This window comes from Sphaeramia orbicularis, chromosome 14, assembly GCF_902148855.1.
Source record: "Sphaeramia orbicularis chromosome 14, fSphaOr1.1, whole genome shotgun sequence".
In the NCBI taxonomy this organism is placed as follows: domain Eukaryota; kingdom Metazoa; phylum Chordata; class Actinopteri; order Kurtiformes; family Apogonidae; genus Sphaeramia; species Sphaeramia orbicularis.
In genome coordinates this window covers 1,621,887-1,640,052 of record NC_043970.1, presented here as the reverse complement: position 1 = coordinate 1,640,052, position 18,166 = coordinate 1,621,887, and the positions used below count along the sequence as shown (strand labels likewise).

Here is an 18,166-nt window from a genome sequence, read left to right as displayed (position 1 = left end):
ATAGCACACAGAACCTTTTGGTGTCACCTGTGGTTCACATTGTATTTTAGATTGTGTAGGAGGGTTGGTATATTGAAATTAACCCTTTAGGCATCAAAGCTTTTTTGTTGCTTTTTTTTTTTTTTAAGTATTACATTTTGACATCAAGATTTCAAAAAGCTGTCTGTTTCATTCAGTTATGTTGCTTGTCACAATATTGTGACTTTGGTACTTAAAGGGTTAATAACATTATTTGGAACAATTTGTCAAATGTATAACTCCATATGTGGAAATTAGCAGAAATCCAAATTTCTTCCCTGTACTAATTTTTCACAATGCATTCCTAAAAAAATTACTGAATTTGTTCCTGTGCAAAATTTTTGCACAAAAATTCCTGTTTGGTGCGAAGCAGCTCTATCTTAACATTTTACATGCAAACGTTAGTGGTTCATTTGGTGTTGTGTTTAGATAGCAGTTGCTGTATTCGGCAGTAAGTAGGGTAAAGGCACACTGCTAATATTAGCATTAGCAAACTAGTATTTTAATTCCGCAATAGCTGAGGCAGTAAAGGACTGGACTAGCTCCTGAGGTGTACATGGCTGAAGTGCAGGCTCATTTTGGCTTAAAAAAACAAAATAAGCACTGTAGAGATTGTCAAGAGCCTTGGTGTTTGTAAAATGTGCCAGGCCAAAATCAAAAGGAGTGTAACAAATCTGAGAGAACTTAACAAGACATCATTCTGAAGCTGCACCGTTAGCTACAGCTAAAGGATAACATTAAACAAATGTACCTTCTGAATTTACTAAGGAACATTAACTTCACACACACTAGGATAGGTAGACTGAAGAGTGAAATGGATGCATTTGAAACATTTTCAATTGCATCCACTGGTGGTAAAATTATTTACAGATTCATTTGCTAATGTAAATGCTGGCAGTGCACATTTATGCTACATCTTAGCTTGTAACTCTGGAGTTGAAGGGTCACTGGAAAATGAATCCTAGTCTAATTCACTAATTTATTTACTTAATTCTGTTGCTTCTTTATGACATCCATCGCCACCTTGTTTACAGTAACGGAACATTTTGCAATATTAATAACCCTAATATCATAAATGTTGTGCTGGCAGATTCTTGCCAATACAAAGCTGTATTTAAGATGCTGTGAAAACCAAACTAACAGTAAAACAAACTCCCAACACAACTAAACTTTGGCTCACTGTCCCAATACATCCACTATCAACCCACATACAGTTTTAAGAATTCATAGATTATGCACAGCACTACAAGCACCACGTTCAGAGAGCAGTGACTGCACTGTTAAATAAGAAACGATACAGAGCCAGCCTGTCAGCACAGAAGCCTTGCAGTCGCTCTGACTGTTCAGCAGGTGTAAAAGTCACCAAACCCACGGTGCCGTCCTGCGCTCGGCCTGGACCCGGCTGCTTTCCTGGCGTGCTACAAGGGCCGGACACGGAGGAGTGAGCGTCCTGCTTGCCAAGTAATCTCCGCACACTTCATTGTACATGTGGTCCCTGCTGTGGCTGCACCAGGGACCAAGTGTGCTGTTTGCCAAAGCAAAATGAAGACCAAAGAAATCAAGCGTGTAAAGAGGTGATCAGGGCAAACTAAGAACAATAATCCTGAGGGCTTTAGGCTGCATCCATGTGTGAAACGTCACAGAAAAGAAACCAAAAAATACAAAGACTCGAGCAACCGATAGCCAGCAGCACCAACTGAAGCAGGAGCTACTTAATCCTCGGCCTTCTCAGCCGTTCCGTTCGTATCTTCATTTCTCTTTTATGATCTCTTCATATTTAGGTGGGGGGTCGCTGTATGAAGGCGCAGAGGTTTCGTCACCGCTGCTCTCCAGATGTCCTGTCACCTCTTCGTAGGACGGAGGAGGTGTAGCACCGGACAGCCTGGAGGCCACCGACAGAGACAAGTCCTGGACATAGAGAGCACGAGTGTTCTGCTGGTGGAGGCCGTGGGAGTCTCCTCCTCCACCTCCTCCTCCTCCTCCTCCTCCTCCTCCTCCTCCTCCTCTCTCAGCTCCGCTCACCACAACAGTGGGACGTGAGTTGGACTCGTGTGAGCTGTCAGAGTGCCCCGTCGTTTCCCGGTGAACCAGAATGCGCGGGAGGCTGCGGGTGCTGCGGTTATTGGCTAGGTAGCGGTTCTGGGTGTAGGCGGGCCGTCGACGCGTGGCCTTCTGAAGTTGGCACCTCCAAAGCAGGAAGAGGCCGATGATGATGAGCAGGGCCACGCCCAGCAGAGGAACCACCATATAGACGGTGTCGGCGCGCTCGGACCGGCCCTCGCTGTTACTGTTCACTGTGTAGACGCTGCGGGTTTTCCAAAACTCCATCTGGGAAGAAAGAAAGAGATTCGGGTTCTATGTTTCATCTTAACCCTCAAAAACAAATCACAATAGATGTTTTTTCTCCAGTAATGTGTCATTTTGGTGTGACAAATGTAAAGCAAGTGAAAGTACATTAGGTCTTTTTTTTCTGCCCCGTGCTTAATAAGTTTTTTCATCTGTACAGTATTATATGTAAGAAAACAATAACTCCTGATGTTCCAACAGTAATACTTGGTTGTTCAGATCAAAACTGGTTATGCTCCCAGTCAATCCAGCAAGTCATTATGTTAGGCCCGATTATTGCAAAGAGGGTCATTCTGAGGGAATGGAAGGCCGCAACATTGCCCAGTATGAATCTCGAAGAGATCCTGTACAATCTATCTGACAATCACAACAAGTTTACAAAGTCCTGGGGACCCTTTATTGATCACATTAAAAAGAAGAGACTCACCCTGAAACCTCAAAGGACTGACCTGTAGATTTAGCTCCATTTGGACCCTTGGACAGGCAGTTCAACAGTAACTGTGGTTAACAGGTTCCTCTATCAAGTCTATAAACCATTCCACCGTTTCACAGTGTTTGATGAAGTTTACCATTTTACAGTAAGCTAGCATTTTAGCTTCCCTCTGACCCCAGGGTTCCAACGGGTTTCTACAAGTTAAATTCAAGACTTTTTAAGACCTTTCTAAGACTACTGAGAACAGAATTAAATGTCCATTTCACTGCTTATTTCACGGCCATACTCCTAGAATTTAGGCAAATGTATTTATTTGCTCCAACGCCTTGATTCCCATTGTTCCGAATTGAATTCATTTCTTACACAAAGTTCAGCAAACTTCAAACCCATTCCCCTTCCCTCATGTCAGCCAGGTCCAGAAGGATCTTTTCTCCAACCAGGCATTATTAAATTTGCACTTCCCTGTGCTTATTTTTACCAGCGAGCTATCCCTTAAAGTTCGCAAAAGCTGTTTTCAGACCAATTGAGAACCATGCCGGTGCTGGTTCCCACACCTAATCTCAAACCAGCCGACGTGTTCACACCGAAAATCAGAGCGTTCAGGAATGAAAAATTTGGTTCCCAATGGGCACCAAGTCAAACTTGGTTTTTCAAAGCGAACTGTGGCGACATGAGTGGACGTCACCAGGCTGATGGGTGTTGTCCTGCTGAGAATCCATCTGTGGATTGGCCGTCGCTGCCATGTCCTGGTGCAGATAAATAATGATCTGTATTAAGAGTACAAATGTTCGCAGGTAGTCGATGATGCGATCCGCAGCACTGTTGTTATTTTTTCTGCCGTGAACCCATCCACTTTTGTATGGCCTTTTTTTTTTTAGTGGCGAAGCAACGCCCTCTGACGATGACGCATCATGGGCTCGCATAATGGTATGAACGCAGGCCGTTCATGGGAAAGCACTTCGGTTCCCAGTGTAACTGGTGTGGGAACCGGTTCCGACACCGGGCTGACCGGTCTGAAAACAGCTATAGTCAGTTTTCTTGGGCGACGCGCATGACTAACAGCTGCACATGTGTTGGACTGAATGTTTTATGATCATTTCTCACCAGGGGCTGAAAACTTAGTGACAGTAGGTTCCTAACTTCAATATAAATTATCAGGTTGGAACAGGAGAAAGTAATGCTGCGTTCCAGGCAACCAGTAAGTCATATTTTTCCAACCTTCTACCGGTGAAAATGCACTGGAATGTCAGTCAAACCTGTGACTTCCCACCCCTGAACTCGTACTAGATCCATGTTCTCCCAGTTCCGAGTTCTGACGTCACGTAGCAATAGTGGCCCTCCGTGGGTGTGGTGTTTATGCAGATTGTTTACTAAAACTAGAAGCACTCGGAGAGCGCAGACCTCCGCCAAGGCTGATCAGTGGCCCCCCCTGTGGGCCCCCCCACCCCTGATCACCACCAAAATTTAATCATTTCTTCCTTATCCCATTTCCAACAAACCCTGAAAATTTCATCAAAATCTGTCCATAACTTTTTGAGTTATGTTGCACACTAACGGACAGACAAACAAACAGACAGACAAACAAACAAACCCTGGCAAAAACATAACCTCCTTGGCGGAGGTAACAAGGTATTGTGCTGACATTATGTATCTGCAAATGTTCTGTATAATCAGCAGCTGCTCTACCGTTAGCTAGTTTTCAGTCCAATGAGTGCAAGAATAAATTAATACCAAATACGTATCCAAAAATATAAATAACATAACATAAAAGGTAGAACAGCTTCTCTTGCCTTATGCGCTGTTTTCCCTCCTCTGTTTCCCTCAGATAAGCAAAGAACAAACACCTTTGGGATAGAAATGATTGTAAATGAACATAACGTACGGTCCACCATGCTGGTTTGTTTGCATCTAGCTCCCACAATTCCTTGCGCTCAGGCAGTTTGGTGTGACTTGCCTGGAACGTTACAAAGTCGTGAGTCATGGTTTGAAGTCGTGACTTACGGGCTCAAAACGGCCTGGAACGCAGCATGAGTCGACTAACGTTCTTTGCAGCTTGGACATTTAACAGAGACATTTAAACAAAATACAGCCAACGTGGATGGCAACACAACTTAAGACCTACCGTATCAAATTTAATACCTTTAGGTATTGTGATCACTTGCTTTGTTTGCGCGTGTGCGTGCGTATATGCATACGTGTTTGTTTGTTTGTTAGCAAGATAACTCAAAAAGTTATGGATGGATTTTCATGAAATTTTCAGGAAATGTTGATAGTGGCACAAGGAAGAAAAAATTAAATTTTGGTGGTGATCAGGGGTGGGAGGGTGGGGGGCAGATCTCTTTTGGCAGAGGTCTGCGCTCTCCGAGTGCTTTTCTTGTTTTGTGGTTGTGTTAGCTACATAACACTATCACAATGACAGACACAAATCTGTATTCCACTTCAGAAACTAGTTGAGGATGTCCAAGTCCCTCCACTCACTGTTCAAGTCCTGCGTCCAGCACCTGTTTGTCCCCCGTTTATGTACGATACATGAAATGGTTCAAATACACTCACCGTCCTCTCTTTGTTCTCAAACACTTCATTGGCCTCTTCAAAGCTGCAGCTCTCCTCCACACACTCCCTCTCGATGTTCCCCTGTCGTAACTCCTCCAGGAAGCCATTGGCTCGAGGGAAACGCTTCAGGACGGAGTGAGCATCCTTACCAGTGAGGAACGCTACAAATGGCACAAACAAATCAGTGGTCATATCTAGGACACAGATATAGGGCATATTTACAGACACTGATGTATCTTCATATTTTTCGGAGTCATTACACTGGCTAAAAATGTTCATTAAATCATTTCAAAAAAACTAATTTTGTTACTTAGCTGTACTTAACCCTTTCATGTATATAGGTCACTACAGTGGACAGCTATTCTCCAGCTGTTCTCTTGTATATTCATGGGTTTCGTTGTTTTAGTTCCATATCAGCCAACACAGTGGACGCTCATGCATCATCACAAACACTGCAATCCATATCATTACTGTAACTGTGCTGTTCTTGATAAACCTGATCTGCAGTAACATGTTTGAATGTAAATCAATTGCTGTAATTAAAAGTTTTGTTTAACAAAAAGTTCTTTTTTTTTTTTGCAAATCATCTCCATGAACTGAGTAATAACTAGTCTTAGAGTATGATAAAATGTAAGAAAACATCAGATTAGCTGCATTAAAAATGTTTTTATTTTGCAGTTTTCACACATATCACTTTCTGGTGATAGGTTTTAAATACATGTTTCTTTGCTTCAAAAATTAAACACACGGTGTCCAGCTGAGTGGACATTTTTGTAACTCCATGAAAAATAAGTTCATTACAAATTTTCAACTGCATTGTTTTTTTCATGCCTACAGAGGAATAAAAACAAAAAATATTGACTAAGGTTCTCATAATTCATGCATGAAAGGGTTAATTTCACTACATAGTTCCTCATAATTAAGCCACAATCTAACATCACAAATGTAGATTCATTGCAATTGATGGGATATACAAAAAAATTATCATAGTACAATTTAATAATGATAATCACATAATGTTAACAAGGGAAATGGGTTAATTTACTGTTAAATAATTTTCAGGTTTTAAGGTTTTCCAGGCTCCCACCAATGGAAACACATAGTAATAAGGATCAAAAGGTCAAAGGTGAGACTGAACATCTGAATAAGAAGATGATTAGTTGGGATGTCTGTTTGTTTTAATGCTTTAAATGAGGAAATTATAGATTTAGGACTTAAAAATTGCTTCTTTTAAGGAATAAATACACAAGAATCACATGTGCCAAGAAGGTCACAGGAAATGACATCCAGACAGACAACACCAGCAACCAGGCTCTACAGCTTATGGTGTGTGTGAGGAGAATACGACCTTCACTTAAAACAGCAAGATAAGCAATAAACCTTATTAACGTTATTGATCAGAGGCTTAATACTCACCTACAGCCATGCTCCCACCTGCTACTCACACACCGACACACTGCAGACCTGCGAAAAGAGAAACAGGCCGAGTCAGACACAGCAGTCTCACTCACTGCCCAACACGTGTCCTTCATCAGTGTGTACTAAAGCTGAACAATTACACTAAATATTATTGAAACAGAAATACATTAGGAGTGTGCCAAAAATTGATTTATATAAAAATCACAAATTCTCATTTACTACAATTCAGAATCGATTAAAATGTCCCAAAATCGGTTTTAAAAAATTAAACAAATCCGCCAACAGTCTGCCTCCGTTTTGTACACACAACATCCTGACGTCATCACACAGCTGGTTCTGGAACGTACGCATGTGCGGTAAACGCCAAAACAAAGAGGAAACTAATGGAGGAGGAAAGAGAAATTCAACCAGCCCCGTCCTCGTTGAAGGCAAAGATTTGGACTCAGTTTGGTTTTTACCCACTGCCACTGCCTGGGGAGACCGAGGTTGACATGAGCTTCACAGTGTGTCAAGGTTATTATCGTTAACGAAAACTAACGAAATGATGAAAACTAGAATTGAGAAAACATTTTTGTTAACTGAAATAAATAAAAACTATAATTAAAGAAAAAAACGATAACAAACTGAAACTGTATTGTGTGCTTATAAAACTAACTAAAACATAAAAATTATGGATAAAATTCCCTTCGTTTTTATCTTTGTCAATGTCAGATTGATACGAAATCGATTTATTCCACTCTAGCAATTTTAGCTAGTGGTGCCATATGACACTTCACGGTCCATCACTTCTCGTCACTTGTGGTTTCCAGTCGTCTTCTGGTCCCCACTCTACCTGGAAACATGGAGACTAAAGTTGGGAGAAAGCAGCAGAGTCCTGTCTGGGATTTATTTGAATACGACAGCAATGAAGATAAAAGATACGATGAAACTAAAATTAATACTAAAACTAAACTAAAACTAAGCATTTAGCAAAAAAATGAAAACTAATAAAAACTAGCAAACCTGCTCTAAACACTCATTAAAACTAACTGAATTAGAGAAAAAAAGTCAAAACTAAATAAAACTAAACTATGATGAAAAATCCAAAGCTATTAGAACCTTGCAGTGTGTAAGGGTTGCAAAATGCAGATTTAGCTGTTCGGGAACACCACAAACACACCAGCTCACATCTTCAATTGCATATGCATTATAAGCTTTCAGTGTGTATATTTACGCCACGTAAAATAACACGCCATTAGCGCGATTAGCGGTAAGGTTTAGGTTTAGGGTTAGGGTTGGCGATTAGCGAAAGGATGAAAATACATACGTATAGCAATCAATCAATCAATCAAATTTTATTTATATAGCGCCAAATCATAACAAAAGTTATCTCATGACACTTTACATATAGAGTTGGTCAAAACCAGACTCTAAGCCAATTTACAGAAACCCAACAGAATCCTCCAGGAGCAAACACTTGTGACTGGTGACAGTGGTGAGGAAAAACTTCCCTAAGTTGTTGCATTAGTACGCCAAATGCAACAAACTGGGGTCACATCCAACAGTATTTGATGAGCTCAGTCTGTCAGCTGCATCACCCAGAGCTGAAGGACACGGTGACACAGTCAGCCACCAGCAGCAAACCAACGCACACTGCTGCACCAAACCAAACTCCTACCAAGCACGGATAAATGTTTAAAACTGAATAAATGTGAAAAAGACATTTGAATGTGTGCATTTGTCATTCTGTCTTGCAAAGCAGAGTGGAGTAGATCATGAGGATCCTTTATGAATCATTATGAATTGAAAATCATTTTGAACTGAAAATCGATTTTGAATCGAATCATAGCCCAAAACATCGGAATCGAATTGAATCGTGAGATAGTAAAAGATTCCCACCCCTACAATATACGTACATCTAAAAAAAACAAAAACAAAAAAACAATATATGTACATCTAAAAAAAACAAAACAATATATGTATATCTAAAAAAAAAACAAAAAACCAATATATGTACATCTAACAAAAACCCAAAACAATATATGTACATCTAATAAAAAAACAAAAAAAACAGTATATGCACATCTGTAACTGAGAACAAGGCTTTGTTCAGAGTGATTCCTGGAGGAGGTTTTTTTTTTCAGTCATTAGCTTTAGTGCTCCATCAGATCAAACAGGAGCGCTGACAGGCTTTTGAGAACAGGAATGTGCGTCACATACTGTTTGCATGAAACTATATCCTACCAGCACAGTGTTCTACCAGCATGTCCACAGTTCTGTCAGGGAACTGATCACTATCTGCATCTGATCTCTCACTCCACACTGTCAATGGCACAACCAGATAACACACACACACACACACACACACAGATAACACACACACACACACACACACACACACAGATAACACACACACACACACACACACACAGATAACACACACACACACACACACAGATAACACACACACACACCTACCTCTTGGGTTAAATATGAAAGATTTGTGCCTGTTTGAAGTTTGTTTAAGAGCCTGTTTTGTGAAACCCTTTCATTTCCTGTTATCATCTTACTCTATATCTAAGATAATATTAGCTACTGTTGCACGTTGAGTTCCTTTACTTTCATGCTATCATTTCACTCTTACTCTGAACATGACACTGAGCCTGTTTACATTCACACCCATGCTCCGGTCATTATCCAGTGTCTAGAGTTATCAGATTATTCCAGTGATCATGTAAACAGTATAATCTGATATGTTTTATCAGATAACAGCAGTAATCTGATTATCGTAAATCAGATTAACACACCTGGATTTCTCCCCAACACGCGGAGGTCTTCCTGCATGAATACAGGTTAATCTGATTTATTTTGTTTTTTTAAGTCTGCGCATGCGTAAACACAATTAAAATTGTAGAGAGAAGTTACGTAGTCAAACATGAGTGCCTTAAACTGCATAATTTTTGGTCAGCTATATTTGAACAGTTGTCCAAAGCTTACTCTAGAGCAGGGGTGTCAAACATGCGTCCCGGGGGCCAAATGCGTCCCTCCAAAGGTTCCAATCCGGCCCGTGAGACGAATTTGCAAAGTGCAAAAATTCCACTGTCCAGGCTGTGGAACTCATTTTAGTTGCGGTTCCACATACAGACCAATCTGATCTACAGTCAAATAATAACAGCAGAAGAACCGACAAAAAACAATGACTGCAGATTTTCTTCTCGGTTTGATGTGAAAAAAATAATATTACACTATTGGCTATAAATAATGACAACTTCAAACTTTTTGTCTTTGTTTTAGTGCAAAAAATTACATTAAATTATGAAAATATTTACATTTACAAACTATCCTGTAACAATAAAATGTGAATAACCTGAAAAAATATGAACAACCTGAAATGTCTAAAGAAAATTAAGCACAAGTTTAACTATTTTCTGCCTGTTCCTCTGTGTTTAGTGTCTTTGTAGATCTGATCCAGAATGCACATGGAGAAATGATAAGTTGAGGCATAATTTTCTTAAAATTTCACTTATTTTTCTTAAGAAATTTCAGTTTTTTCAGGTTATTCACATCTTTTTTGTTTGGATGGTTTATAAAAGTAAGTATTTTCATAATTTAATGGGGGTTTTTGCACTAAAACACAGACAAAAATTTGCAGTTGTCATTATTTATAGATTCTGTTCTTATTTTACTGGTTCGGTCCACTGCAGATCAAATCGGCCTGAATGTGGAACCTGAAAGAACATGAGTTTGAGAGCCCTGGTTTACAGTCCATCAGCCCAACTGTGACCCGACCGTCCTTGGATGCTCTGCCCAGACTTCTGATCTTCTGCATGGCATGCAGGTGCCTCTGCACCTACGGATGGTGGTGGCTCAGAATCGTATTGTCCTAACCTGAAAGTTTACCACTCCACCCTCCGTTGCTCATTGGCTCAGTGAGATGTTATCAGTTATTCAAATGGAAAGCCTGCGCCTGCACAAACCCAACGAACAGAACAGATCTGAGAGGACTTGGGGACCCTTCGTAGCTCAGTGTCAGGTGTTACAGTGTTGTGTGAAAACTTTTTTTTTGTAGATTACCCTCAGTATTTTAATCTGTCAAAATTACGGACGGCCTTCAGAATTTTCCGTCATCTTTAAAAAAAAAAAAAAAATCTGTCAATGACAGAATATTTTCAGTTAACACAACCTCTGGGATGCACAATAACTATCAACTCCAATAATTATCAGTCCGATATTGAAAAAAATTACGTCATTCAAATAATTCTGATAATTAAAGTTTTCACCAATGCAGCCCATAATAATAAATCTAAATTGCTTAGATTTGGTGCATTTCACCAGTACACAGTGCACGTTGTTGCCGTGCCAACCACAAAAAACTGAACGTAGCTTAATGTGGGAAAACAGCGGTCGATTATCACCAAATTCTGTCTGTGACATAAATAGTCTGAACTGAAAACCCTTGGTCTATTGTCCATCTGAAGCAGACAGAGGCTTTAGGTTCTGTAGAAGCCTTTATTGGACTAGTAACAGAGTTTAACACTGACTGGAAAGAAGACGAAAACAACTGGAACTATGGGAACTATTGGTGTTTGGTATCGGTATTGGTTATGAGAAGCAGGAAGTTATTGGTTATCAGTATCGGTTGTAAAAATCCCTACAATAAATCCTAGCCTTAACACAACAACAAACACACACAACACCAACTTGCTTCTCTTACACAGTTATAATTTCCATCTAAACTCAACATTACGGTATAGAAGTACAGAAAAATCACAGACTCATACCAAGAAAATGTACTCTGATTACCAGGAAATCAAATCACATCCACTACAGCAACACTTCACTGGTTTCCAGTTTCACATTTGGCAGTCAGATAATGACCTCTATGCACAGATGACTGTCTGACACGGGCTACTGCCTGGCTCTAGCCTCGTTTCTTCTTTCCCAACTGGTTTCTACAAGTACCAGCGCGCATTAGACGTTTGTCAAAACCCCCAGCCTTGATACCAGCCAAGCCTCAGCAGGAGTAGGCACGAAGAACTCCAGCAATGAGCCATGACGGCCTACTTGTGTGACAAGAAGTGGGTTGATGTTGCGTCCAAGGATGCCTGGGCATCTTTGGTGTGAAAGTAGGCTGCTGAATAGAAATGTTTCAAGAAGGAAAATAATTCATGTCTTTGTGAGACATACAATTTCTTTGTGTTTTGAAGTGTTCTGAGGATGCTTTCTGACAGACAGTTAGGGCTGCTCGATTATAGAAAAAAACAATAATCACGATTATTCTAGCAATAATTTAAATCACGATTATTAAACATGATTATTTGTTAACCTTAAAGTTGTTGGGTTTTTTTCTTGCAAAACAATGTAAAATACAATCTTTAAACATAAATAAAGCTTTTAAACACTAAAACAAAGTATGTTCACTTTTGTACGAAACAAGAAAAATCTTTGAATGCAAATAAGTATTGTGTAAATTCAAGTATGTTTCCTTTAGTAAACAAATAGTGCACTGTAAATAAACTGCTATAGACTTGTCATAGAACTGTAGCAATAAAAAAAACTCACGTAAAGTGCAAATTATAAATTCAAGTATGTTCCATGTAGTATGAAACACGGTAAATTATATTTGTATATTCAGGTGCATGCCATGAGGTTTCAGTTAAGACCTTCTGTATACATCAGCCATCTATAGAATACGCACGTTGTGCTCTACAATGCAACGACCATGCACCACACAGAAAACCAACATTAAGCCAGTGTCACACCACACATCCAACAATACGCGACATTAAGTAAATACTAAAAAAGGCTACTCTGAGTAAGTGATTCCATACAGTTGAATTAGACTTGCCTTTTTTGTTTACAAGTGCTTCTGCTGTGATTCTCCTGCCATTTTTCAAGATTGCTAGGTACAACTTTCCTGGTGGGGTGGACCTGCCGGCTAGCTGTTAGCTGTAGCTTAGAGGGGGGCGGGGCAGAGCAGCTCATGGTAGCTTGCGTGCACATGAATTAAAACAACTCAAAATTAGTAATTGTTTTTTCTCGATTACATAATTTTTGTAATCGTTGAGTGTAATAATCGAAATCGTAATAGAATTTTGATTAATTGCACAGCCCTACAGACAGTTATCTATTTTCAAGTCTAAAAAGTTTGAAGACTCACAATTACTTCTCCGTGCTAAAAATCTTACCTTTAGGCCATTGATGGTTATAATTTTCGTCTAATTTTCCTTTAGTGTGAGGCCGATGACAGATCTTCTGCGTGTATTAGATTCCTTGCAGTTTCTCTGGCTCAGACAACATTAAATACATCTATTCAAATATGGCTGAAATGTAGCCAGAAGCATTGAATGGGTCATCAGGGTGCTGGCGTATTTTCAAAGGTTAAATACTGCTCTTTGTTCAACTCTGCCATGGTAGTCAAGAATAAAAATTACAGTACAGCAACAAATGACCACAGATGTTATTATTAGAACTGAATGCCAACACTTCCCTGTCACTATCCCAAATAATTTCGGCTGCCAACCACTGACATTAAAAGTCAGTATAAGGTTCTATTCTCCACCATTATGGACTGAAAATAGTTCTCAAACAGCACCAGCTTGGTCTTTTAAATATAATCCATGGGTCTGTACTTTTTGCTGCTGTCAAATTATATTGATAACAAGTAGGCTACTTTTTTTTTCCACCGCAGTGTGTAAAATATTACACCATTTTGAAATGAGACCTCCCCAACTACCCGATCCATACTGGAGACCTGATTTGTTCTACATGTAGAACATCCTTCCATCAGAATTTTGAGATAAAGTACTGTTCATTTCTGTTCAACATTTATTTTTAACAATACCTTTAGTTTTACTATTACTAAAGTAAAAATTATAATAATTGTTTGTCCAATTAGGTTCATACTGTCTACTAGAACTTATACAGACTTCCTTTTCTTATTTGTCAAACAGATGGACAAATAAGAAAAGGAAATCTGTCTAATAATTGTTATTAAATGCCCACTCTTTTGTAAAGCCTGTCTACTATCTATGTGGTCCTACTACTAAATATAAGATTAACGTTTTCTTTATCAGTTAAATAAAATGAGGTTCCCAACAAACAGAATCTCAAGAATCATGAAGGTTTTGAAAATAATTTTTTTGAAATTTTCCATAAGTCTGACTGACCCGACAAACTACTGTTAGCTTGCTAGCTAATGTCAGCTGCTTTTTTAATCAACATTTTCAAGTTGATAACAAAAGTAACCTCATAATTCATTAATATTAAAAACAAATGGGTGACAATGGGGACCTTTCTGTGTGGAGTTTGCATGTCCTCCCTGTGTTTACGTGGGTTCTCCAGCTTCCACGCACCACCCAAAGACATGCACTAACAGGTTAATTGGTTCATCTAAATTGTCCGTAGATGGGAATGTGAGAGTAGTTGCTTTTTCATTTATGCTCAAATTTCACAAATATAACTTGCGCATAAAAATTTGCCAAATGGAAAAACGACAATTTCGCAAAAACTCTTGTTTTATGATAAAAAGTTTTTGCACTTACAAAGGTGGTTGTTCGGGCGTAGCGAAATTGGCAGCTATACTGCGCAAAACTGCAATAGAAAGACCTTTTTGTGCAACTAAAGTCACATGACCAAAAAAAACAAGATGTTGACAGATGTCACAAGTAGGGCTGTGTATTGGCAAGAATCTGACGATACGATACAAATCACAATACTAGGATCACAATACGATATATCACGATATGTCATGATACTGTTAAAAAGGCAATGTATTGTTTGTTTGTTTTTTTAAATGATCATTTCCTGGACGAATTGAATTACACCAGAAATATGCACAAATACTAAACACATTTTTATTTGATCACAACAGGATCTAATGCTATATCACAAAATGTTCCTGTGTTCAAACTGAAATTCTGTTTTACAGACATTATAGTTTCAGATCCTGTTCAAATGTTCATATTCTAGTAGTTCAGAACTAACATCAGAACAGTATTTTTGTGCAATCTCAACAAAGGAACAAGCATCTGCCTCTCAGACAGTAAAAAGTGCTTTTAGGATGCTTCAAATAACCATTATTTAATAAAACAGAGTTAAACAATAATAAATAAAATATAAAACACAAAAAAAAAACAAAAATTAACCTCTAAAATATCTGTATTTGAATGAATACCTGAAAATATCGATACAGTACTTTTTAATATAGATTCAGTATAGAGAAATTAAATATCGCAATATATTGCAGGACCGATATTTTCTTACACCCCTAGTCACAAGAGAAGAGTTTAAAACAAACATGGCGCAGTATGTGTGGACACACGAGGAAACCCAATCATTTTTGAATTTAGTATAAGATAGAGCACTATAGAGTATAGAGTACCATATATCTGTAAATCAACGTGATATTTATGTTCGGCGCCATGTTTATGGAATGATTTCTCATGACATGACGCGATAATAAACAAGCAAATCAGATTTGTCATTTAATGGAAAAATCGACATTACACCCTTCTGTTTATATCGGTAAAGTTTTGCGCATATCCGACAGAAAAGCGACTACTGATTGGTTGTTCAACTCTATATGTCAGCTAAGCGATGAACTGGCAACATATCCAGAGTGTACCCTACTTTCACCCGAAATGTAGCGGGAATAAACTCCAACACCCCCACAGAGCATGTTAAATATTACTGTCCCCTACTATGTCTGAGGGTGGACGAGTCCTTACCCTTTCTAATAAAAAGCCCAGAATGGACTACAAAAACAGTGACTTCAGCATTTTCATGTCCACCGTAGTTGAGGGTGAGGGGGTATTCAGTAGGATGCAAACTGAAACTTCACCACTAGTGACATGAGATTGAACCTTCACATTAGTTATTAGAAAAACACTACTATTGACTAGTTCAGGGCTGTCAAACTCATTTTAGTTCAGTTCCACATTCAGCCCAATTTGATCTCCAGTGGGCCGAACCAGTAAAATAATACCAGTGAAAAAAGTAAAATTCTATTATGATCAGGTTTACGTCTACAAAGTTTCCTTAAAAATCTGAATAACATAAACAACTTGAATTGTCTTAAGAAAAACAAGTGCAATTTTAACAATATTCTGCCTCGGTTTATCAGTTTATCATTTACACATGTGTGTTACAATCACACAAAACATTTAGTAACAGGCAGAATATTGGTCAAATTGCATTTACTTTTCTTAAGACATTTCCGTTTGTTCATATTTGTTCAGGTTATTCACATTTTTTTTTTATAAAAGTATAGTTTGGTAATGTAAACATTTTCATGTAATTTTACTTTTTTTACACCAAAAAAACAAAGAGAAAATTTGGGGTTGTCATTATTTATAGGTTATTATGATAATATTTTACCGGTCTGACCCACTTCAAATCTAATTGGACTGTATGTGTCTGTATGTGGAACCTGAAATAAAATGATTTTGACACCACTGATTGTTAATATCTTCAGTGTAATTTTTGCATTTCATAGATTCATCCTACGGGCCAGACTGAACCCTTTGGTGGGCCGGATTTGGCCCCCCAGGCCGCATGTTTGACACCTGTGGACTAGTTTCACCTTCAAAGATTTGATGACTTTTATTCTGTAATATTCTGAGTTTAACATTTTAGGGTTTGGGATGAGTTTATTTATTTATTTATTTATTTTTGTTGCAATTTTATACACACACGCACACAAATCATAACAATTCAGCAGTAACACCTGAGAATCTTCACTTGCAGCCGGACAATTTTTCATAACAAAAACTGTGAACGTAAATGTAAGAAAAACAGGTGGGAGTAGATAGAATATGCAACATGTCCGATGAACAAAATCTCAAATGAAATACTGTTCTTTATGTTCATTCTGGTTCTTTCATTTCTTGAGCTTTAGGATTATTAAAAACTGTTATGATCTTAATTTTAGGTTTTATCTGTCCGATACGAGTCCCCTGGGAAACAGGCAGACTTTTAATTATTAATGCATGACACTGCTCTCTAAAATATTACAGGAGGGTTTGGATGTGCAGGCAGCCCCCATTTAGCCCTACGATGGCAAATATAGGCTACTATAAATATAGACGGAGAGGGATGGAGAGGAATAGGGTGGATGGGGTTTCCATGGCAACAGAGACGGAGAAAGGAAAAGGGTCCAAGTTGAATAAATAAGGATACTGCGAGAAGACACTTTTTTAGATATCATATCTATGTAGAACAGGAAAATATGTTGACTGTATCCTGAAATAGTCATTAGTGACAGTAGAGCTTTAAGACACACACACACACACACACACACACACACACACACACACTCACTCATACGCAGACAAAATGCCTGCTGTTCATCAAGTAGCATCATGTAGAATAATAACCCACAACTGAGAGCCAAAAGACTGTACATGTATGACTTCACCCTCTCCAGTCCAAATCCAAAGCCTGGTCTTTTCACTCAGTCACTGAACAGACATGGTGCCTGTGTCATGTGTGCTCATGCTTCTATGACTGCAGATGAAAAATTCATACTCATGTTGACTTTAAGTCGTTTTTCCCCAAAGGTTTAAGGCAAACAGTGTGTCCCATTTTTGAAGAAACAACATTAAAGCATCACAAGATTTCCATGAACGGGCATGTAACGGTCCGGCCGCATGTCCTAACTTGTTTTAAAGGTAGAAAATCAAACATCTTGCCTACCTTCATTCCGCTTGAGAAAAGCCTTTTCCTTTCCATCCCCGACTCCAGTGAGGGAACTCCCACATGAGTCACTAAGGTGACTGGGATTGACGCAATCTGGGACCAATAGGAACGGAGGATTCCCCGATTCTGGCCAATCATAGCCCCGATAAATCCCTGATGACGTAAGGGGAAGGGGCGGGAGCAGAGTGTCTACTGTCAAAGAAAAGACAACAAAAAGACAAAAGTGTAACAAATTAAGGAGAAAATAGACGAAGAGAGGACTTCTGAACGGACACCAGGGCTTCATGAAAGGGGGTTGATGTTCCACACGGACTGCGGTTTAACAGAGACACAGAAATGAGCATGTACCGGATCTCCCGCCTCTAGACAGCTAGGACATGTAGCACCGGGGGCAGACACAACTCCGCCAAGCCACACCTTGGACGCTTGGACTCGGTTTCCCAGCAGTCTACGCGCGGAGTCCTCGAGAGTTTTTTTTTTTTTTTTTTTTTCTTAAATTCATGTTCGCAGAAAGGCACATTTGGGTCCGACCATGCGAAGGTTTACATCTAGATCAAAAAAAAAAAAACAACAACAACAAAAAAAAAAAAATTACAATCACCTTTTGAAGACTTATATATTTTTAAAGTTTTTTCCCCCCAACTTTATTAATCAAAATCTAGTCATACATTCAAACGAATTCCATAGAAAAAGACTTTTTTTTTCAAACTGAGCAACAAC

At 38.9% G+C, this 18,166-nt stretch overlaps 1 protein-coding gene across 1 annotated transcript; it reads right to left on the bottom strand.

Moving 5' to 3' along the window:
- Positions 1-123: 123 nt before the first annotated feature.
- On the bottom strand, positions 124-17,565 carry LOC115433603 (transmembrane gamma-carboxyglutamic acid protein 3-like). Its single transcript, XM_030155090.1, has 4 exons — positions 17,444-17,565; positions 6,767-6,814; positions 5,351-5,511; positions 124-2,346 (listed from the first exon to the last, which is right to left on the bottom strand). The coding sequence occupies exons 2-4, from the start codon at positions 6,774-6,776 to the stop codon at positions 1,768-1,770; spliced, it is 750 nt and encodes a 249-aa protein (XP_030010950.1). The 5' UTR covers positions 6,777-6,814; positions 17,444-17,565; the 3' UTR covers positions 124-1,767.
- Between the last annotated feature and the right edge of the window lie 601 nt (positions 17,566-18,166).

What these genes read in the sequence shown, in the direction of transcription:
- LOC115433603 (XM_030155090.1), bottom strand. An exon ending in TTGAGAACAAAGAGAGGACG is followed by an intron (nt 2,347 to 5,350) that starts GTGAGTGTATTT and finishes CTTTCTTCCCAG; the next exon opens with ATGGAGTTTTGGAAAACCCG.